Source organism: Vanessa atalanta, chromosome 29, assembly GCF_905147765.1.
Source record: "Vanessa atalanta chromosome 29, ilVanAtal1.2, whole genome shotgun sequence".
Classification (NCBI taxonomy): Eukaryota; Metazoa; Arthropoda; class Insecta; order Lepidoptera; family Nymphalidae; genus Vanessa; species Vanessa atalanta.
The window spans coordinates 5,265,426-5,288,990 of NC_061899.1; the positions used below are offsets into that span (position 1 = coordinate 5,265,426).

General features: G+C 33.2%; 2 protein-coding genes across 5 annotated transcripts; both read right to left on the reverse strand.

Annotated features, from left to right (window-relative positions):
• Nucleotides 1-2,114: 2,114 nt before the first annotated feature.
• On the reverse strand, nucleotides 2,115-15,573 carry LOC125075083 (protein PFC0760c-like). 4 transcript variants are annotated; one of them, XM_047686686.1, is made up of 16 exons: nucleotides 15,501-15,573; nucleotides 15,282-15,422; nucleotides 12,911-13,691; nucleotides 11,861-11,952; nucleotides 11,056-11,191; nucleotides 10,284-10,418; nucleotides 9,649-9,734; nucleotides 7,996-8,871; nucleotides 7,350-7,491; nucleotides 6,490-6,569; nucleotides 6,007-6,157; nucleotides 5,431-5,522; nucleotides 4,417-5,009; nucleotides 3,493-3,612; nucleotides 3,093-3,188; nucleotides 2,115-2,304 (listed from the first exon to the last, which is right to left on the reverse strand). In XM_047686686.1, the coding sequence occupies exons 2-16, from the start codon at nucleotides 15,420-15,422 to the stop codon at nucleotides 2,166-2,168; spliced, it is 3,660 nt and encodes a 1,219-aa protein (XP_047542642.1). In that variant the 5' UTR covers nucleotides 15,501-15,573; the 3' UTR covers nucleotides 2,115-2,165. The 4 variants fall into 4 exon arrangements, with proteins under 4 accessions (XP_047542642.1, XP_047542643.1, XP_047542641.1 ...); XM_047686687.1 differs by having other exon boundaries at nucleotides 11,861-11,934; nucleotides 15,282-15,548; XM_047686685.1 differs by having other exon boundaries at nucleotides 15,282-15,548.
• A 254-nt stretch (nucleotides 15,574-15,827) lies between these two features.
• On the reverse strand, nucleotides 15,828-20,856 carry LOC125075085 (coatomer subunit gamma-2-like). Its single transcript, XM_047686691.1, has 2 exons — nucleotides 20,219-20,856; nucleotides 15,828-18,358 (listed from the first exon to the last, which is right to left on the reverse strand). Exons 1-2 carry the CDS (start codon nucleotides 20,762-20,764, stop codon nucleotides 16,310-16,312), a joined length of 2,595 nt encoding a protein of 864 aa, XP_047542647.1. The 5' UTR covers nucleotides 20,765-20,856; the 3' UTR covers nucleotides 15,828-16,309.
• Between the last annotated feature and the right edge of the window lie 2,709 nt (nucleotides 20,857-23,565).

The window sequence follows — 23,565 nt, forward strand, 5'->3', positions numbered from 1 at the left end:
TTATAAAAAAAGTATATTTTGATGGTTTATTTTTGTTGTATTATATTTTAAATGTGTTAAACAATATAAACCTTAAATTTTAACAAATATTCATATTGACAATCGATGTTTGTCTATAACAATTTTTTTTTACAAGGAAATCGAAATTAAAGCTTTAGTAGTTAATTATCTGGACTAATTTTTTTTTTTTATTGTTAAATCAAAACGTTGTTAATTGCTCTTTTATAAGTTGGCATGTATTTATGTGGCTGAGTTACAAAACATTAAACGTCACAAATGTGAAATTATTATTATATGTATGAAAATCTGTTGTAAAATTTTCGAAAATATTCAATATATCAGTGATGTATTTAATCTTAAATTATTTATCTAACTGGATAGATTGTCGCATTAAAAAAAAAGGGAACAACTTAATTATCTTGGTGCTACGCTCGACACATTTCAAACGTGCGTATACTTAGGGGCCACCATTTTTAATGAGCTTGAACAGTCTATCTAAACATAAAAATAATCAAAGTATTTAAAATATAAAATATACATAAATAAATAATAATTAAGATAGTTTTAAGTTAAGACTGATTTTGTATCACATCAAAGAAATATATAGGTTAAGTAAAGGGTTGAAAGTATTTTAGGGGATTTTATAAATTTAATATCGAGCAGGGTTTATGTTTCACGTTAATAGATGTATTTAGAACAAATTATTTTCTTTAATTATATTTATATAAGTTTGACATTTAAGTAACAGATGTCATTTTGATGTAATCTGTTTTTTCCTACGTGACATTAGTGCCAAATCTATCGTACAAATTTGTAACGAATATTCTTTTTAATTACACAATATTCGAAATATTAGCTCTATATATTTTCATATTATACACTAAAACCTTATTTGAAACGCGTTGACATTTGTATCCGTTTTTTACTGGCGGGAACTTAATATAGATGCGTTCCATTTTAAAATTGCTATGTTTATGTATATAGTATGTCTTTTAAAGTATTTATAATATATATTTTTTTATTTACACATAATATGTCGAGTGTAATGAATTTAACGTCAACATAAAAGGCTGATGTTGAATCAAAATTGGTAATTATTAAATTTGTGTACTTTTGCGTGTATTTCGCGCTGATTACTGCAGGCAGCATTTAGCTTTGCCTTCTATCCGTGTTAAAAGTTTTCAATTATTTTTTTAAATTGTGTTACACGCTGTACAACAGAATATAAATAAATATCCTGATGTTTTCAAGATTTATGAAAAATAAATGATATACCTCTTTTTTATATAGTTTACTATGAATATTTCTTGGTTCAGTTTGAGACCGATTAAAAAGAATTATATTATTTACTTTTATTATTATTAATAAGAATTGTTCCTATCATTTTAATTATTATTAAGCAACTCTATTTTAAATGGAATAAAGTCAATAAGAAATTTTGTTTATTTTTTATTTATTTTTGCACCATCAATGCGCCAACCTTGGTCGCTTTTTTTTTCAATATAGAAGGATTACACTGACCCGAGAAAGAAACAGCGAAAGAAACGCAGCAGGTATATAACATATATTCCTTCTGCCTGTTACACTGGCTCACTCACCCTTCACATCCTAACATACAAATACTAACTGTTGCTGTTTAGCGGTAGTATATTTGATGGGTACCTTTATTTTAAGTAAATAAAACAATGATCCGTCCGTTAAATATATTTATTAAAATTAATCAAATTGAAGATAACAATTACTTCATTAACAGTAATAACAATTTAAGAAAAAAAAAATATATCTCTTCTAATAACAAAAAAAAAACAAAAATACACAAATAACGATCACTTAATCTAAATCTAACTTGTTTAGTTAATAAGGCAGATGATTATGCATTTCCACCTTATTTTAGTCTCAAATCTTAGGAAAAATGGAAGGGGGGGGGGGCGTTTATTGCGTCAATGCTTTCCCTGGCATTTTTAAACGATGTATAGGTGGACATGCAATGGAATTTAGAAAGATCAAAACTCTTGTTAAACATCAAATTTTGGATCGACCAATTTTAATCTTAAGTAAATGATTTTTAAACAATTACACTTAAATCACACAAATAATACTTGTATATAGCTCTACTACAATATAATATAATATATTATTGTTCCAATTTTTTATATATTATATATTTATTCAAATATATTAAAATGAGTTATACCGTGTCTACTGCTTAAAGAGATATCGCAGTCATTGCTTGTAATATTCAGCATTATCTTCAGAGAAATTTCTAGAACTTGCGCCTGTTCCAGACATTTGGTAACCGTTTGTCTGAAAAGTTTATAACGAGTGCGTCACACATGATGAAGAAATCATACATTAGCACCCTGTAAATTTCCCACTGCTGGGCTAAGGCCTCATCTACCTTTGAGGAGAAGATTTGGAGCATATTCCACTACACGGCTCCAATGCGGGTTAGTGGAATACACATGTGGCAGAATTTCGTTGAAATTCGACACATGCAGGATTCCTCACGATGTTTTCCTTCACCGCCGAGCACGAGATGAATTATAAACACAAAATAAGCACATGAAAATTCAGTGGTGCTGCCTGGGCTAGAACCCGAAATCATCGGTTAAGATGCACGTGTTCTAACCACTGCGCCATCTCGGCTCAAGAAGAAATCATACATTTTTTAAATTGTCAATAGGTAGGCTTAGTATCATATGGATCACCTTATGAGAGGGGTTACGATCACTTATAGTCATGGGTACTAAAATATTTCTCCATCAGTTACATCGCCAATGCGATCGGTCATCCTTCAGCTAATAATACTAAGTATTACTGTTTAGAGGTAGAATGAGTGGGTGATACCTACCCAGACTTAGTTTTGCCGTGTGCCTAAGGACACCTTACGGTCAATACGCTACAAACCTAGGTAACTGAGATGGTTTGTCGCGTGCCTGTAGTTACACTGGCTCACTCATAATTTAGACAGGAACACAATAATACTAAGTATTGCTGTTTGGCGGTAGAATGTCATGAGTTGACAACAAGAGACAAGCTCGCATAGAGCTGTAACACCATTTGATGTCTTCTCTATTTCATACTAAATTTACCTGTATCTGGTCATTCTCTTGTCCTCTGTGACGTCATTTCCGGCCTTTATGAACATAGTTTTCAATGTACTATCCGCCGACTCCCTCTCGATAATACTGAAAACAATCATCACTATTGAGTTCTTAGTATTGTTTAATTTCTATCTAAGGTATTTATTGATTATTATAACCTTTTATCCCCCTGATGGTGATACCCGGGTTATGTGTGATTCGGATCGGAAAGGCTGTGGGATCGTGTCGATCCAACGCATCCGCGCCCTCACGGGGCGAAGGTGTTTTTGACACCCCCCCCCCCCCCCAACAAAACAACAAACAAAACGTCAATATAGTGTCAATGACTACACTCATCAAAAGTAATTGATACCTATACATTTTATATATGATCATAAAATAAACTAACCTCTTCAACTTCTCGATGACGTCAGCAATGTGTGTGTGCGTCTGGTTCGCTTTATATAGAAGTAGATTTTTCGTTTCATCCGACAATTCGTCTTCTTGGAACTCTTTAATGCATTTGTCTCTGTAAATACAGTTATATTATTGAATGTTGTAATGGTCGTCCTGACCGATTTCGATAACGGCGACCATTCTCTAGAGGGACCAGCCAACGTAGGAAACATAACAATGTAAAAATGTATGTACAAATACAAATTAACTGTCATAGTATGTTGGGACAGTATAATAATAGTGGGGGGGGGAGTGTTATTCAGTATTTCTCTAATTAACGGAAAATTTAAATTTTTGAAGCGACTTTCTAATCACGACGTTCATATTTATAATAATACAAGGGGAAGCAACGGCTTTTAATGTAAACAACAAGCTCCTTACTCGGGGCTACCTATTACATCGACCTAAGATCCCAGCCTCACTGGGTAAATCTTGGAACCCGTTAACTGATGATGATGATTCCGTCTGATTTCGGTCACGGCTTTCAAAATCTCAAGGGAGACCAGCCAACTACGCAGGGCAAATATATATACGCACAAGTCTGTGCTGTGCGCAAAAACAGATGTACTGTCTATTCACCAAAATCTCGTAGTGCGTGAGACAACCAATCTGACATAACTGGAAAGAGTTCAAGCGTAGAACCAACAGCTTAACGTGCTTTCCGAGGCAAGAGATACACTTCTACCTTCCAGAATTCAGGCTGTTGCTGAGAATTTTTTTCAGAAAACTCAATAACTTTTTATCGCCCCAATCTGGGAGAACTCATAATCTTCAGATCTAGGGCCTTATATTATGGTCATTAGACCAACGAGGTAGCAAATCAAGTCAGTTTTCTTTCATCCCTATTAGCTACTAGACCAAGATGAAAGATACTCACACAAAGCTATAAATCAACTTAAACGAAGTACTCAGCTCCGACAAGAAGCTCCTTATCAATGTACAAGCGTGTACCTCATTCCCGAAACCACTGTCGACAGTTGAATCATTCCTTGCATCATTATAGTTTACGTCATTAATCAATGAAAGGCTATCATTAAAATCTTTCATAAAATCATCGTCATTAAAATTATAAAGTGGAACAGTCTCAATATTTGTTCCGTTATGTTTAGTTTCACTGATCGACGATAAAGAATCAACAATTTCTGAATAATCTAGAGCGTCTAGATCCAATTGTGTTGATTTATTGACTTTTCTTTCAAATTTATCTATTATTTTTATATTTCTTATCACTTTCGGACCATCTTTTTCATTACCATCACTAAAGGTATTCCCGTGGTGTAATGGTATGTTTAATTCTGGTTCTCCATCGCTTTGATTTTTATCTCTATCGAAAGTGTTATCGTGTGATTTCAAATTATTATCTTTTAATGGGTTTTCGAATGATATTCGTTTCTGGTTGTCAATTTTGAACGTATTCAGATTTCTACCGGATGTCCGGAATATTTTCACATTTGGATTTGTGTTTTCATCCTGAAAAATGTTATAAATGTTTGCCGTGATGAGACAATGAAACTATAAACAGACATTAAATTATAATTACATATTATTCTGATTAGAATTTTTAATTATCAATAATCAACACTGTAATTAAAATGGTGGAAAAAAGTAACTACTGAGTTTGTTGCCGGTCCGTTACAGTAGAATCTACATTCCGAACCGGTGGAGGCTTTACATTTAATTCAACACTGTAACATAACGATTCGAAATTGTATTTATGAGCCTACTTGAATAAAGAATATTTTGATTTTGATAAAAAGATTTTTCAGTAAAGTTGACTCGGCGAGGTTTTCTGACACACGTCTCCTTACTCCTCAGTAGCGCATTCAGCAACCCGAGGTCTTCCTAACCTCCGCATTCTACAACTTTAAAGACAATTAAAAAAAAAACTTACCTGTATCGTGTCTTCGTCAACTTCATCATAGTTTTTCCATTCAACGAAATGATTTTTCAGATAACGTATAATGTCACTTCGTTTCTTGACGACTGGAATTAAAATACTCCTGTTTAACTGTCTTTAAATTCTGGTCAAAGGCGTTATCCCATTTTGAAGGAAACGTTAAGAGCTCATTCCACCAAGCTGCTCCAATGCGTGTCAGTGGCCATGCGTATATATGACATTGATTCAAACATTTATGGTTCAGAAAAACACTTTGGACAACATGCTCCATTAAGCACGGACCTACAGTAAATTATCATCATCAATCAAGCATTAAGATATTTCCCATAAACGATGATAATAAATTATAAGTGATGTTACATCTGTACACAGGAGTGTGGTGGAATAAACTCCAAACGTAGCAGAACGTCCTTGAACAGACGAGGCATAGCCCAGTAGTGGGCTGTTGATATCAATACAATATTCCTAATCAATAAATGATTCCAATATTACTTAACAACTATTGTAATTATACCTTATAGCTTAGATGTTTAGGTTTATTTTCCTTTAAATTAATTAAAAGATACTCACAATTACACCTGAACAAACATATATCCTCATCGCTCCTCCGTAAAGGCGTTTCAATTTGTTCAAATTCTTCGATAAGCGTTGAATTTTCTATACTTTCCAGCAATTTCACCAACAATTCCTCTGTTTCTGAGAAATCTTCTGTGAGAACGTTCTAGAAAAAAGATTTTATTGACATATGTAATGAATGGTCAACTTGATGATAAGTCAGGCAAAGCCGCGAACGACAACTACTTACTTATATTTTAGGTTTAAGAACGACTGTGTGAATTAATGTATGACTTTTTTTTTAAAATTATTTTAATGCCTTCATCCTTGTATTAGTAAGTATCGTAATGTATTTAAAAATAAAACATTATTATTTTCCATCCTCACGTTTCGATCGTAACAAAATAAATATTTAATTAATATATCGAAAATTTGTTTCCAATTGCAGATATCTTTAAGTCGAAATTTGGACTTAGTAATATATTAATTACCACTTACCTTGAAAGCTTCAACCAACAAGAATCCATATTCTAACATCTTCATGTAATCATTCGGTTCGATATTAATTTTATTAATATCTGAAAACAAATACTAGAAATCTTTAGAATTCATTACTATCAAGATACATAGATCATATGAGTAACTTTGGTCTTAGTGTTGCACCCTGAGGAACTCCATTGGATTTTTTTGTTATTTTTGAAAATGTATTTATAATTATATCATCCTCAGGTATGATAAACCAAAGTGATAGATGCTCTCCAGCATATGAAACGATTGAAGTGGAAATGGGCTGGTCACATAGCAAGATCGACGGATGGAAAGTGGACATAATGAATCACTAATTGGACAGGTTCAAGTAGCAAGAGAAGCAGAGGACCTAACGAACGGTAGATGAAAATAAAAAAAAATAGCTGGAGAAGACTGGACAAAGAAAACGCAGATAAGGAAAACATGAATACCGTCGGGGGGTACACCAGGGGGACCAATACCTAAGCATCTTCTTATGTTTTTACTTTTCTATATATTTTAAGAAAATATAAGGGCTTTAATATTATTATTATTATTATAATCTCCACTCCCAAAATAGTAATAATTCCAGTATCTCACAGGAAGAACTCGTCACAAGGTTGGTTAGCGCGTCTTAGTACACCGGAATACCCGCTAAAAAACCAGTATACCGAACCAGTAACCTATATAACAAAGAGTAAAGATAAACAGACCTTAAATGAACATATTCCATGCGATTCGCTAATAGCTCTGCTATATTATACACTACAAACAGTTCTTGATTAATATATCTTCATTTATAATACGTACAACACTATTGCACTTAAACATAAGGTTCAAAGTGGGCTTACCTTTCGTTGTAAAAAGTCGATTAAGCGCTAACAACTTATCAATGATTGCTGTAATCGTTTCATTGCTAGCATATATTTCCTTTAAGAATTCCAAACCTTCGTGTAGAAAATACGGCATATCACTTTCTTCGCTAAAATGTCTCTGTAAAAAAAAAACGAATTGTTTTAAGCTCTTGTCGTTAATCCTGCGCTTGATCTCTTTCCGGTCGAGTCAGATTCTAGGCCCGCACTCATGCACTTCATGTCCCAAGTTGGCTGGTCTCCCTTCACATTGCCCACCGTGGTGATGATGTCGTGCTGACCGAATTCGCCAAATCATCATCAGACTATTAATGATACTATTCAAATGCTCAAGTCATAAACCGACTCGATCGGAAAGAGTTCTGATGCAGGGCGAAAGACTAAACGTGTTTAAAAAGTTTGGGACCGGTACTAAGAATTGTGTAAAAAAAATACCCAATTTTTTATTTTATTTGAGTTTTTGAATAGCGGTGATATTGCTTTTAGGGATCGGAGAGGCTGCCACCCGTCATGCCACTCATGTCCCGCTCGTCATCAGGGCGATAAACTGTTTGGCGGTCTCTGATGAGTGGGTGGTTCCAGAACCCTTCTTCCCCCACACTGACTCGGAATACAAAGTACTAACCTGCAAAACATTCTGAATAAATTCCTCCATTATCTGAACGTAACAACAAACCCATTCGTCCAATCTAACGACGATATTACATTTGATATCTTCATCATCAACAATCAACCTTTGTTCATAATCTAAATTATTGTCTATTGATACAGCTGACCCGTTTTGTTTATTTAAATTCTTTCCATTGTCTATGGTCACTGAATTCTGATGTAGATCTGTATGTGTCTCATTTTGTTTAAGATTTACGATTAAATTTGACAAGTAATTTTGTTTCCTTTGATCAGTTTCTGGTTGAGTTTTAGATTTATGTTCATTATCTCTGTTTATATTATTTATCAGACCAATTTGGTCATCGTTATTTTCATCACATACTCTCTGTCTGTCCGTCTGTCTGTTCATTGTTATGGGACTTATCTTTCTATCTGAATTATCTATAAATATAGAATTGTTAATAACTCTCCTTATGTCTTTCAATTTTCCATCATTTATTTTTAATTTTTCAATACGATTGCAAACGTCTGACGAATTATTTTCTGTATTTATATTATTTATTGTATCAAATATATGTCTACGATTACAAGTATCCTTAACATCGTTATTTATTTCTCGTCTGTCTGTTTCATCGCCAAAATTAATACTTATATTCTTATTATAGCTAAATTGATTATTTTTGGGTATATTCTCATTATTAACGCTCTTGCTTAAAACAAAAGGATCAAAATCATTTATATTTTGTAGGAAAAGATTATCTATGGTATTATTTCCGGTGGGATCTCTTGTATTAGAATTAGTTATGTAATTTTTGATATCATCCAAGGAATAAACATCGATTCCATACACTTTCGCTACATTTTCCAAGTCTAAATTTTCCGTTATAAGTACCTGTAAAATTAATGTAACTTATATAATACAAGAATATTAGGTGAAACGCGCCCTCTTTGCTGAATATTAAAAAGGGGGAGGGAAGGGTTGACGGAACTCAAATAATAACCAACTACGGACGAATCCGCATCGATTGGTCAGTCTCATATCGTTTCTTCTCACTGGAAGCTGCTTTCCGAAACGGTGGTAGTATTTAAATATCGACGATTCAAAAACGCTTCATTGTGAAGTTTACTTGAATAAAATTGATTTTATTTGATACGTTTAGTAGTTTCTACATGATTTACTAAATTTAGATAGACTTTCTAAATTTCATCAGACATTAAACCTCAAATGTTCATTGTCGAATTTAATTTGAGCATTTGCTAAAAGAACTTTTAAGATTGACATATGATTACTATGACAAAAAAAGACCTTAAAAATAGAGACAGTCCGACCTTTCTACACATATGTCCGACTAAACTTGCGGACCTGGTAACCCTTCTTGCGAATGAGCTACCTTAAAAATTGATGCCAGTGAATATAATCTATATATATATAAAAGCGAAATACCACACACTGATTAATAAATAGACCTCAGAAACTATAACATCTACAAACTTGAAATTTTGCAGGTAGGTTCCTTATAGGGTGTAGATATTTTTGGATTTTACGAAACGTCACCCCAACGGGGTAAAACGCGGCTTGGAAGTTTGTGTTTTATAAATTTCGCGCAGGAAAAGCCGTATGTTCAGCTAGTAATAGTATATGCGTTTTGATTCGCCCTCCATTACTTACTATATGTTTATCTTCGTCCAAAACTTGCAAACAGCATTTGACTATATCATCCATAAGCGACGTGCCCTCCGCTTCAACTATTTGTACTGTAAGACGAAAATCGTTTTAAAATAAACTTTACAAAGATTAGCAAAACGAAACACAAGCGAAAATATTCGTCTCTGACATAAAATTGTTTTTGTTTCATTTGTAAAAGAGTTTTGTTAACTTGGTGGTAGGGCTTTGTGCAAGCCGGTCCAAGGTCTCGCTTTTCTTAAGCGCAAACGCTTGAGTTTCTTGCCAATCTTATTTCTTGTTGATAGAAACTACAATAGTAGTAACAGCCTGTATATATCCTACTGCTGGGCTAATGACTTCTCACCGTTAGAGGAAATTTGTAGCTTATAACACCACGCTGTTCCAATTAGGTATATTGGATACATATTTGGTAAAATTTAAGCTCAAGGAAATAGTGGCTTGCCTGGGATTGAATTCACAATCATCGGTTTTGATGTATGCGTCCTAACCACAAGGTCATCTCGATTAGAATCTACAGTACCAGTCACCAAATAAATACTCAATCAAGTCAAAAATGCCAGAAGAATTGTTTTTTCCGGTTTTCTCTCAATTTTATTTGAAGTTCTAACGACTCTTACTCTGTCTCGAAGTCACAAGTTGCCGATAGACCTGCCGCGCAACGATCACACGATCACGACCACCATGCTCGCCTTTACCTAACGACTCTATGTATTTAACCATAGATTCTGGTATCAATAACTTGCAGTGGTCATCTGAAATAGAATTAATGGAAAATTATAGGCCATTATTAATAACTCCAAGGTTAGTAGCGCGTTGGCGAGAAAAGAGATGTTTTATATTTCTTAAATCGCCAATATCTATGGGCGGTGATAATCACTTACGTTAGTTTAGGGTGTAAACGTTCTGAAAAACAAATAACACGAATTTTTCAAGACGCCATTTTTAACGTATTTTGCAGTCTTTTCTTCTCTTGGATAGACTAATTTAATTTGAATTTATTTTAAATTCGCTCGTTTTAATATTGTCCTAAAATTTACAGCGCAGTTGGATTTTGAAATTGAATACCATGACCCAAAAGATCCAGACTATTCTTTATAAAAAAAAAAAAACATTTCGACATCACTAGCCATTTTAATTCAGTTTTTCTATTAAATGTTGTATATTATATGTGGTGTGTATTACACATGGAAAAAACTGTTAAAGCATTTTTTTTATTTCTTGTGTTTCGTATTACAACCCCATTTTTATTTTTATTATTTACATTTTTATTTTTATTTAAATTGTTATTTTGTTCAATATTTTGCTAGATATTTAGTTTTAGTAAATACCCCAAATTCATGTGTTTCCAAGGGCCCAGCATTAACTAAATAAGGCATTAAATGAACTCACCTCCATTAATATAATCCATTATAAAGTTGAAGTCATCTATCAGAACATCTTCGTCCACGGCAACATACCATACTTCGATATCGTCTTTCATCAAATCTTTTAATGATTCAATCGGTATTGCTGTTCTGCTTTGCTCCTAAAATATGTATTACAGTTTACACATATTTTTTTTAGTAACATTAGCAGCCTATAAATTTCCCACCGCTGGCCTAAGGCCTCCTCTCCATTTGAGGACAAGGTTTGGAGCATATTCCACTTATATTTAAAATTGGTCCTTCGAGCCGGACAGGACAAATCATATAAGAAAAATAATATCAATTGTCAATTTTAAACAGTGTATTAAACTCCTTGATTAAAAATTGTGAAGTCTATATATGACGGCGCGTCTATGTTAAGAGTGCCCTGTTATTAGTTCTATAGCGGAACGTCGTGACAATTCGCTATCTATATTCGTATTTAGCTACGAGAATCTTTCTATTCCAATGATTATGTTACTGGAAGTTTAGACTTTGCTTTCGAAAAAATACGACAATGCCCATTTTAATAATTGCCAAAATTATTTATAAAAAAGCCGCTGAGTTTAATTCGCCGGTTCTTCTCAGATTAGTGTTTATTTCCTAACCGGTGGTATATTTTTCAGAATCAATAAAGGTATTTAATAAACTTTGACTTTGCCAACATTTCTACGCTAGATAATGAGTTCATAATCACCAATACCCTTACATATTGAATGGAAGAATGAAAACGAATATTGATTTATAAACAAATAATGATAACAATGTTTATAGAGAAACTTTCAACTTACCTTATTAGTATCAGTAAAGGAATCGTCGTCGTTACTATTATCAAGATTAAATGTCACTTTTTTCTGCGACGACACTGTAGATACATTATTCTCTGACAAAAAAAAAGGGAAAAATTAGTCTTCTGCCTATCCTTAATACTAAGATTTGCTGCGTTCCGGCTTAAACCAGTCAGCCAGGCGCAGCGGACATACAATTTTAGATCCTGTGGTAGGGGTGTGAGGAGGCTTTGATGGCACAAAGAGTAAGATATTAATTACCAGTGTATAAGGCTATGTCTATCATAAGTTACAATCAGGAGCCCGATTTTCCGTCTCATAAAGTAGAAATATTCCAATTAGATGTAAGGGTCGGCCTTAATCATCTAGGCACCCTGGGCAAGTGATGTATTAGGGGCCCTTTTATATATATACACTTTAGGCGGACGGGTAAATGTGCCACCTGATGGTACGTGATCAATAGACCTTACAACATTAACAGCTTGTAAATTTCCCACTGCTGGGCTAAGGAGAACATATTCCACCACGCTGCTCCAACAGCGACAAACACATATGGGACAGAATTTCATTGAAGTTTAAGCAAAGCGCCCTCCAGATTCTCCACAACATAACAGAACTTATAACGTCAAAACTAGATACACAATATTTCTTCAAGCATAGCTATATACAGTCACAAACAAATTCCAAATAAAAAAACAATCATCTTGGACTAAGCCATAACACAATAATACACCAACTAGTGGTTCATATATAATAGCCTGCTGAGTTGAGATGGACCAGTGGTTAGAACGCGTGCATCTTAACCGACGATTGCGATCGAAACCAAGCAAGCATTACTGAATTTTCAAGTGCTTTATTGTTTGAAATTCATCTCGTGACCAAGCGTGGAAAACATCGTGAGGAACCCTGCATGTGTCTGTCATTTGAAGGAAAAAACTGCCACACGTGTTGGAGCAGTGAAAGACAAGGGAGCGGTCAAAGTGTGAGGAGTTTTCAGCCCACCAGTGAGATATACACAGGGTGTTACTTAATAAATATAAAAATTAAACTTACCTTGCCTATTTAAATTATACATCGTACCGACATCAATCGATCTTCGTCGCTTCATTTGCAACAAAATTCGCAAATCTCCTCGGTCCAATTCTTTGACAGCACCGTCAATTTCTGGATTCGTCGTTGAATTTTTAACCTTATGTTGTGTATCGAAGTTCGCATTTTCAATGGTGTCGAATGATGAATTAAGATTATTTGAAAATCGATGTTCAAAATGACTTCCCGATAATGTTCTTGTTCGTTTCAATCGTGGTTCTCTTAACAAGAATTTAAAGTCATCGTGTTTTCTTTTAATTTGTGATTTGCATATACTAGTATCTGAATTAATCTTTTCTATGTTCCACCAATTTTTCTTTGGCGTCGAACATCGAGATCTCATATCGTTTGAACAATTGTTGTATTTATTTATATTGGAATTAAGGGCCAAATTTGTTTTAATGTTATCAAATAAAGCAAAACGTTGGGTCAAAGGCATTGCACATGTTTGTACAAACATATCTCGATCAGGTTCAGATGTTTGGGTAATTTGGTCCAATGTTTGTTTCTTAATTTCTGTTAAATTGGCCACACACATTGGCAGCTGTATTGGTGTCCAAATGATATTTGGTACATTTGATATGTATTTAGGAAACGTCGCTTGACCGAATGAATGTATTTGCTGCAATTCGTTTACAAGACAATTTCTAGGAAAATATATATTTGATATTGTTTGTTTTTCTTCAGGTGGACTAACTGGTTTTAGAGGGTCATAATTCTTATTTATATCTTTAGCAGTTTTAGTCTAAAAACAGTATATAAAATTTTATAATAGCATAACTTTATTTATGACACACAACGATACAGAAAAATTTATTAAAAAATAAAAAAAAGGTAACACTATATTGTAACAATAAGATATCTGCACAGCAGTGTACCGACCCGAAAACCCAAAAACCAAGGTCACTCGACTTATGTTGAAACCTCCAAAGTTCAACGCTGATTTTCAGTGACTGCCTTCATTATCAGGATAACAGATAGTTGCAACCATAAATAAATCAATATAATATAAAATAAACGTACTAAATACATTATTATATGTAATATTATTATTAATACTTACATGAAAAATTAAACAACCACATATACAAAGAAAAAAATTAACAATTACAAAAATTACATTCACTTATAATAAATATAACATTTTTATAAAAAAAAAAAACATTATTAATGTGCAGCCTGTGCGCTAGAACATGTCCGCATCAGACCAAACAATATCTTGAAGACTTTTGCAGATGAATGGGAATCTCCAATGCTGGTACATTGGATTAAGTTACTTATATATTACTTATAATATAGCTTCAATGAAAATATTGCATGCCTCCTATGATTCCTATTTAAGACAATTGGTACTAATACGATATGGACTTGTTCGGACATAAATGTTTATTATTATTTTTATAAGTTAATTGTACACCCCTTTCCTATTTACCATCTACCTTAGGAGTGTCTGGGAAAAATTGCTCCCATATGGACATGCATACCAGACATACCTCTACCACCAAGTAACATATAATACTAAAATATATTGACAATATAAGTCTATTAATATTGTAAAGAGTTAAATTTTATGACTGTAAGTAGGGGTAGTAAGTAGTAGTGGGGGTAGGGGGGTAATCTCCAGTAATTTTTTCACAAGTAGATGCTACATCACTTCTAAGTGTTATAGGGTATGAATTATATTTATATGATATCATCTTCTTCGTTAATAAATTGCATCAGTGCAAATTCAGGCCGAGTTGCTAGTTATACATAAGGTTAATTTTATATTATTGAATAGAATTTCATTAATATTATTAAATAGCTTTGTATGAATTTCGAAGTTGGATTAAGAAGAATAAAAATCTATAGGATTTATGTTAATACTAAATACACAATCAAATTTAAGTTAATATATCTTTAATCACAATCAATAAATTAACTACCTCGTTAGTCTAGTGGCTGGCTTATCTGGTTGCATATGTTATGGACCTGGATTCATCCCTGAGTCAAGTGAATGGAATGTAATTGTAAAAATAAGCTTGATACTATGAAGAAACTTTCAATAGCTCTCCGGAAAATGGAGTGGCTCGTGTTTATACTCCTCTAGACGTCTCGTAAATGATAGTCTAGCCTAACTCTTTCCAGCCCTATTGGAGTGTAGAATGCCCAGTATTAATTTTGAGTGTTATTTGTGCTTATTTGCATGCACATAACTGCACTTGTTAGTTGGATAGTACCTAACCCTTAACATTATATTTCAAATATATCAGAATACATATAAATATAAACAAGTATTTATCTTATTAAGGACGGTCCTAAGTAAGATATCGTACTTAAAATAATATTGACATACCTCAGTTTCGGTCACACTCCAAACAGCTTCCCCGGTCCGCACATTAAAATAATAATATTTCCCTGGTATACTTTTGGAGGGACATAATATCCAATCGCTATCGCCTTTCTTATTAATATTCATTTTTGCATTTGGCTCCATCTTTTAAAACCAAATTTCGTTAGTACGAGTATCATGAGCCAAGGCTCGTTTTGTTTATAGAAAAGTCATTTAGATTACCAATTGTTTAAGACGTTCTAGTTGTAATTATAAGCGATGTAAGCTTTTGTTTATTCAAACTCCAAAGTTTTGCATACACCCGCGAAAACTATACAACGAAGTTTCAAGTTTCAATAAACTATTATTTGTTAGATAGATTAAAAATATTTGAATTTTTGTATCAACAAACGTCATACAATGTTTAGCGATTAATTAATTAATTTTTTAGCTCTTAATGAGCTTTAGAAAAATGAATAACAAAACAAAAGTATTGTTTTAAATTTTCTTTATTTTCTTCAATTACAGTTTTTCATAAGATACAGAATTACTATTATTTTATAGACATTGATTCTTACGATTTGGCATACAATATCGATTATACTGTAATAAATGCATCAAAATAGTTAAATCATTCGTTTTTTAATAGTTTTAATCAACGAAACAATATGAATAGAAATGTTAATCTTGAAGTATTACAAGAAATGCTACACTTAAATACGAGTTTAAATTTATTTATTCAACGTTCCAAATGAAGTTTTACTTCGAAAAGATTTTAATCGCTGTTATAATGTCACATTTATTTTGAAGACAATAAACATTTTTCAAAGATCGCTGTACCTTCTTGTAGTCTTTGATGTGTTTGACACTAAACACATTAAAATTTACGTTGATATATATTTTGATTTTGATAATCATTAAATGTCATTTTTATATAATTATATATCGTAATGTTTATAATATATTACTATTTGAAAAAGATCAAACATCGATTTTACGTAATATAATTTTAAAAAGTGATACTACGACGAAAATTGCTACAAATAAGGGATTTACCCGACTGCAGCCAATAAGAGCTGTGCGACGTCCTCCCGTGGCGACCGAGCAGCAATCAGCATAGTCACACCTACATTACTTGAAGCTATTCTAGCTCTTACCAAAAATGGAGCTCCACCTCTGAAAACACCGCCCCCTCTAATTTCTTTCACAGCCTCACCAACTATTGTAGCTTTTGGTAAACCCAAATATTCGCATACGGACTTCGCTGCTGCAGCGGGATCTTGTTCTGGAAGCGCGTATGTATCTGATATTTCTGGTACATTTGCAGCCCTATCCCAAGTCGTTTCCCAATCTTCACCCATACCTCTAGCCCTTATCTGATCTGAGCAGCCCATGTAAAATTCTTCCAGGGGATAAGTATCAGCATAACCTTCTCCCGGGTCAGGGTTTCCTGTATTAGGATCACAATCACGAACTACGAACTCTAGTGTTGCCCCGAATGTGCCCAAGCTGTCTAAATAGGATGAGGGGTATTCGAGAACTACGAAAACGCTGCCTGGCTGATTGTATATAAGTTTTTGGCATGGTACGATTGACTTTATCTCGTATTCGGGCGGGCATTCCAATCTTACGTGAACTTCCTCCAAAATCTGATCATTTAAGGTATTGATACATTCGAATTGTAATACGATGTGGCGTACGTATACATGTTTCAGCAGACGCACCCTGTATTCCGTTTCAGCCTCCGTTAGTTCTAACGGCATATTGGTTTTGAAGATCGAGCCAAGTTTCTCGATGCCTGGTACTTGTGCTAGTTGCTCTGAATAAATTTCCTCGATAGTCATCTGCTTCGGTTTACGCACTTCTATCGCGGCAATGTCTTCTTTCTCCTCCTTCTTCTCTTCTTCCATTGGAACTGTCATAATATCGAATGGCTCATCTGGATTTGTAGCGATATGGTCTCGCAGGGCTTTTTCCAATAATACTGGATTTGGTTTAGGCACATCTATAATGAAATCGTTGATCAATTGTTGATCTCCTGAGTCCAGAATAGCATTGTAATAAATAGCACGGTCCCTAACTTCATCTTCATCATCTAGTTCACATCTGGCAAGGAGAACTCTTATATTTGGGAGCAATTCTGGTCTTTGAGCTCCAAATTGTGCCACAGCGGAAACCGCAGCGGCTCTAACCGGACCAGATTCTAGTATAACCCTGTTGTAAATAAAGCGAATGTATCGCGATGGTTGGCGTGATTTGGGCCCTTCGCGGCCCAATAAATGTAAGATACGGACAGCCAGAGTCGTGTGTTCACAATCTTCGATAAATTCGCATAAGTGTGCCAGCCCTGTCTCTTTCGCTTCTGGGTTTTCTTCCACCAGTGTTATGATAGCATCAGCTATCGCTGCTTTGTATTCAAGGCCACCTTCATCTCGGAGCATGCCAGCTAAGAAAGCGGCCAATGACTGATGTTTTCTCGGGAATTTTTGGCAAAGGCGACGAATTGCTTTGACAACAACAATCTTAAACTCATCCGATATTTCAGAGACGAAACTCGATATCTGCTTCATTAATCTATCAACCGAACTTTCAGCACCAGTAGCCAATAGCGTGGTTACTGCTAAAGTAGCTACGGATCTATTTGGATCGGAAATTAGGTTTTCCAGATCAACAGCACACGCTGCTACGGCCGTTGGGTGCTTGGTAGTCAATCTAGCTAACGTCCTTGCTCCAGCCAATCTGAGAGCAGCTTTAGATGATCCGCAGAATAGCTGTAAGACTGACACAGCTGGTGCCAAATCTCTTGCAGTTTTTCTTAAATTGACAATAGCATGGGCTGCTTCATAGATGACCATTTCCGATTTATGACGCAAGCAACATTCTATGAAGTCGATGTAGGGTTGAGACGCATCTGAGTCATCATTCTCGACTAGCTGAGCGGCTAAACGGATCAAGAGGCACAGCGCATAAGGCGATTTTAGAGGCGACTTAGCCAAACGAGTCACCAATTTTACGGTAGAAAGTTTGTCGTTTTTACGCGTACTCGCCAAGATGCCCAGGGCGTGATAGGAAACCATGGCATTATCAGAGTTGATTGCTTCCTGTAAGAAAACAAAATATATCTTATCAAAAATTTAAATTACATTTTAATTAGTTGGGGATTATTTCTAAGGGCCTCTGCCTTTGTATATGTAATTTGTCACAAAATTAATTTTGAGAGTATTTTGATTATCAGTATTATGTCTTAAAGACATAATAAATGTATTTATATTGATTGTTTTGTCTTTGTCCATATATTTTATTAAATTGGTATAATTTTCATAAGTAAATTGAATTACAGTACCAATCTCATACAAATTTTAGTACTTTTATTATAGAAATAGAACAAATTCTGAGATATAACAACATAAGCCAAACTGCAAAAAAATAGAACCATTTGATAGGTCTTCCTCTCACAAAGGTGTTGCCAGCATCAGAGTGCCAGCAGTGCGATTCTATAATAATACATTTGAGTATCTCATTTGTGAAATGTGGACAACTTACAGTGATATGCGAATATGATATGCCTATTTGATAAATTTAATATTTATTATGGTTAAGGTCCTACTGGTCAGAGACCTTTTACAACATGCAATAATTCGTTGGTACAAATAAATATTTTTTTTATAATTATCTGTTGATTCACAATTCTTTTACAATCTATAACCTAGGAGCCAAGGAATTATTAAGGTATAAATTTAAAGAAATTAAGATATTGACTGTTGCTTCTCAATATATATTCTGTAATGTTTTGTATGTACGGAAAAATATTAATGTTTTTATGAGGAAATGTGATTCTCATAACGTTGGTACAAGGAACAAACACAATCTTGTTACTCCTGTTACTCGACTGCATAGAGTCAGTAACTCTTTTATGGGGCTATGTATAGGCTTCTACAACAGGATCCCAGAAAGCGTTAAAAATGCTTCTGTTGCGAAATTTTAAAAAATTGTTAAGGAACACTTGTTTGCGAAAGGTTACTATACAATTAATGAGTTTATGTTTGATAGCACACCTTGGGAATGAAACGATCTCCTCCTGGCTGTTTCTATTCATATACAATTATGTATATAATTAATTTGACGAAAAAAAAGAGACCGACTGAGTTTCTTTCGCCGGTTCTTCTCAGGTTGGGGTGTTTCCTTTTCCGAACCGGTGGTAGTGTTTAATTTGACCATCAATAAGAAAGTGTAATGCTTCTATATTTAATAAAGGAATTTGAGTTTGATTAAACAAAGCTGTACAAAGATTGCCTACATGGCATTAAGTCTGTCTATTACACATGCGCTATCTGTTTGTAAATAAGTAAAAAACATTAACATTTTTACTATAGATACGATCAATTGATATATTGATAAGATTTACATTATTATCTATTTTACTTGACGAGACCTACTTTTCAACATATTTAAATTTATGCTAATTAAAAAAATCACTAAGCTTAAGTCAGACTGCCTAAACAATTTATAAGAAGCTTTTTTAGTGTCGGTGTAATTTAAATTGAAATAAAAAACAAAAAAGAATGTCTCAATTCCTATAAAACTTTTGACAGGCAGACAACAGGTTTTATTTGAGAGATCATTTTATGGTATTTATGTGTTCTGTCTGTACATGGCATAATCTAAAAAGAAATAAACTTAACAAATATAATCTAACATATTTTTTACAGGATTTACTCTTAGGAATGCTCACACACATTAAGACATCCAGTAAGCCAATAATAAATTAAAGTTAGGGAGGACCTTCATGAGTAAATAGCTTCATAGGCTATATAGCTTGTTAGCCTACCTATCCTAATATTATAAATAGGAAACTGATTATTTATTCACATCACATTTTTACTACACAATCAACCATCATAGAATTTTACAGATTGTAATTGGTACAGAAAGGACAACCAGTAATAAACAATGTTACGTACCTGAGCTTCATTAGCCCAACGCTTCACCAAATCCGGTGCTGTCGATGACAAGTGCAGAGCGGAAACCAATGCCGCTGAACTGACTGCTGGGTTTTTATCCACTATGGCCTGTTTCATGTATCTTTCTATAGCCTGTATCATGGTACTGTCTGTGATGCTGCATAGAGCCCGTATCGCTGCAGCCCGATACATATCCTCCTTACCGGTCATATCTTTTGTCAATGACGATGTCACGATAATTACATCCTGAGCAAGACTACTTAACTCTTTTATACATAAATAAACCATTCGACGTAACATAACATCCTTCGATTGAAACAGCTTGGTAGTAGCAAAAAACGCGTCCGTAGCCTCCTGTGTTGATAACTTCTCGCCCTGGTTCAGCAAGAAGAGGATTTTCGATAAAATATGAGAACATTTTCTCGGATTCACTGGTGTTTCGTTAAAATAACGCGCCTCTTGCAAGACGATTGTCTTATCCAAATTCAAATATGGATTACCGCCGGTATCTTCTTCTTCTTTCTTATCGCGCTTAAAAGAGCTCATTTTGAGCTTCTTTTTCGATGATATTAGGAAATTGTGAGGAGCCGATGAATACAGCTTTCGACTTAAATTTACATCGTACACGTCACATCAGTTTAGTTGTCAGATGTCAAATTAATTCTGTTCGGAAATTTTATTATGTGTATACAAGATTAAACTGTAAGCAATACAAATTATTAATAGCAAACAAAAATATAATTTATACAACAGATGAAAAGTTTGCATTTGCCTTATAAAAAATATTCTTATTATTCGAGTCATATTTTTGGTATAAGTTTTGGGTATTTTGATACCTAGCTGTTACAATAATACGGCTACGGTTGCCTTACGAACGAATATAAGACGACGAAACTTTTGTTTTTTAATGCCCGTTTTGTAGGCAACGTTACATTTGATGTATTTAAAAAAAATGTTTTTGGCCTAAACCCGTTTCTAATGTGAAATGTTATATTAATGTATATATGTAAGTTTTTTTAAACAAATCTGTCTCCTTATCTCGAATGTCAAAACAATGATGTCAGAAAGAGAAATCAGTGTTTGACTAAATACGCGTTCAACAAATCTTGTAATTCTATAAGGACATGTAACTCCAATTAAAAAAATTCAACGCAGCTTTTTTACATTTAATAACTACTATTACTACTACTACTATTTGATAGAAAATATTATTATTAAAAATATATAGTTCTTTTTTTAAATTATTATTTTGACTATTTATTTGTATATATTGCATTATTCTGAAAAACAAGTAAACCTTTATATTGACGGTTACTTCCGTGCACTTTTTATATAGCATGAGTCTTTTAAGTTGTATATAGTTCATCTTTGTAATTCGATGTTTGTGTACTCATATATTTTAAATTTATATACTAACACATAAATTATCTATTTTAAAATATTAGACAAAAGTTGAATGACGGGTAGTTAGGTGTTTTTTTTGAATAAGGGAGGAATGAAATAAGTGTAAATATTATGGTTAAAATTTACCTAGGTATCCATTAAAATGTTTTATGGAAAAATACCAAAAATATTCATTGTATTTCATTTTTTTATATATATTTTTAATAGTTGCATTCCAGGTATTTAGCTTATATCTTCTATGGATGTAACATTTGTAGTTTGTAAATGACAAGTGCTATTATCGTTAAGTCGGAAAGGTCATATTTCATTATAATAGCCACGTGAAAGCTGACTATTGACCTGTTGAACCTGTGAGGCGCCGACTTACATAATTCCATTGGTGGTACTGGCATTTCAGCGCTGGATAATGAATCGTCGTTCAGTGAGCGAACCAGTGACTAGGTGAAGTTAAAGAAATTATGTATTACTGAAAAATTTTAAACTCAATCTTGAAAGAAGCCAATGCTAATTTAGCTTAGAAATGGTAATTAAAAAATATATACTTAAATATATCTTACAGATCAAATGACGTCATAAATGATATTAACATTTGTATGATTTTTAGAGATTCGGATAAATATTTCAAATAAAACAACGATTAACGGCATCCGTACAATGTTTATTGATAATAATTCATTTAAGTTACCGTAGCGTTCACCACACTTACCGACACACGATTAACAATTCACAGATAAAAAATTTCGATAAACTAAAACAAAACCGTTCTTTCATTAATTAAATCTTTTTTTTTTTTAATAACACAATTCAAAACAATTTTTTTAATTTAAGATTCAACTATTAAAAATATTGTGTATCGACAATGACGTAACAATAATTACAACTAACTTTACTTATAACCTAAAATATACAACATTTTTTTCAATTTAAACTTGCGAAAGCTTAAATTGAGAACACTGCATTTTATTTTTATTTAAAAAAAAAAATAATATGACTAAGAATCGAAATAAAGTCATGTCGAAAATGAACAATGAATATTAATATATTAAATTAATACTTAAGAAACATGTTGTACTGTCATTTTGAAAGTTACATTTTTTAAATATGATTTTCGCTTTTGTGCGGAATTTGAAAAAAAATGATAAATTAAAAAAAAAATAATCGTGTAACAATTGCACTTCACTTATATCGTTTTTTTTTTTATTTTATTAAGTTAATACCACAAATGAACGAACACCAAAGTTTTTATTTTTAGTTACATAAATTTATAATATTTTTTAATTAAATAAATAAAATACAAAATATATATATAATGTTTTATGATTAAGAATAATCTTTAACAATTAAGAAATTAAATATGACAGTTAAAAGAAAAGGGAAATTAGAAAAAATATTTTAAGATTGAAATGTTTTCTAGAGCGTGACGGTATCGTTACAAAACATATAAAAATATCCTGCGTGCTGCGGAATTTCTTATAATATTGATATTCATATCAATTATGTATAATTATTGCTTGTAGTTTGTGTCATTTTATATATTTAAGTCAAAACTCTATTTAGCTCACTATTTAATAGATTCCAAACCGTTATACGTGTTTATAAAAATGGCAATACGACCAAGCGAAGTTATGGCTCGGGCTTGCGTTGCATCAAAGGAGATGAATATCTAGATCATTTCTAAAGTATGCTGTTTAAATTATAAAATAATTAGACAGCGATGAAAACATACAAATAATAACGACAATTATATCTTTTTTTTTAAAATCCAAAATGTGTATTACTGACGTTACTGTACAAAATTTACCTTAATGCTAAAAGAAATTGGCTTTGTGCGTTCATTGGATAACTTTTAATTGTTAAATCATTTCATGTCTACGGATTGGTCTCGCTCACCTTTAGCAAAACGCATCTACCAATGAGGTGCGAGTATTTACTTCCCTAGGAGT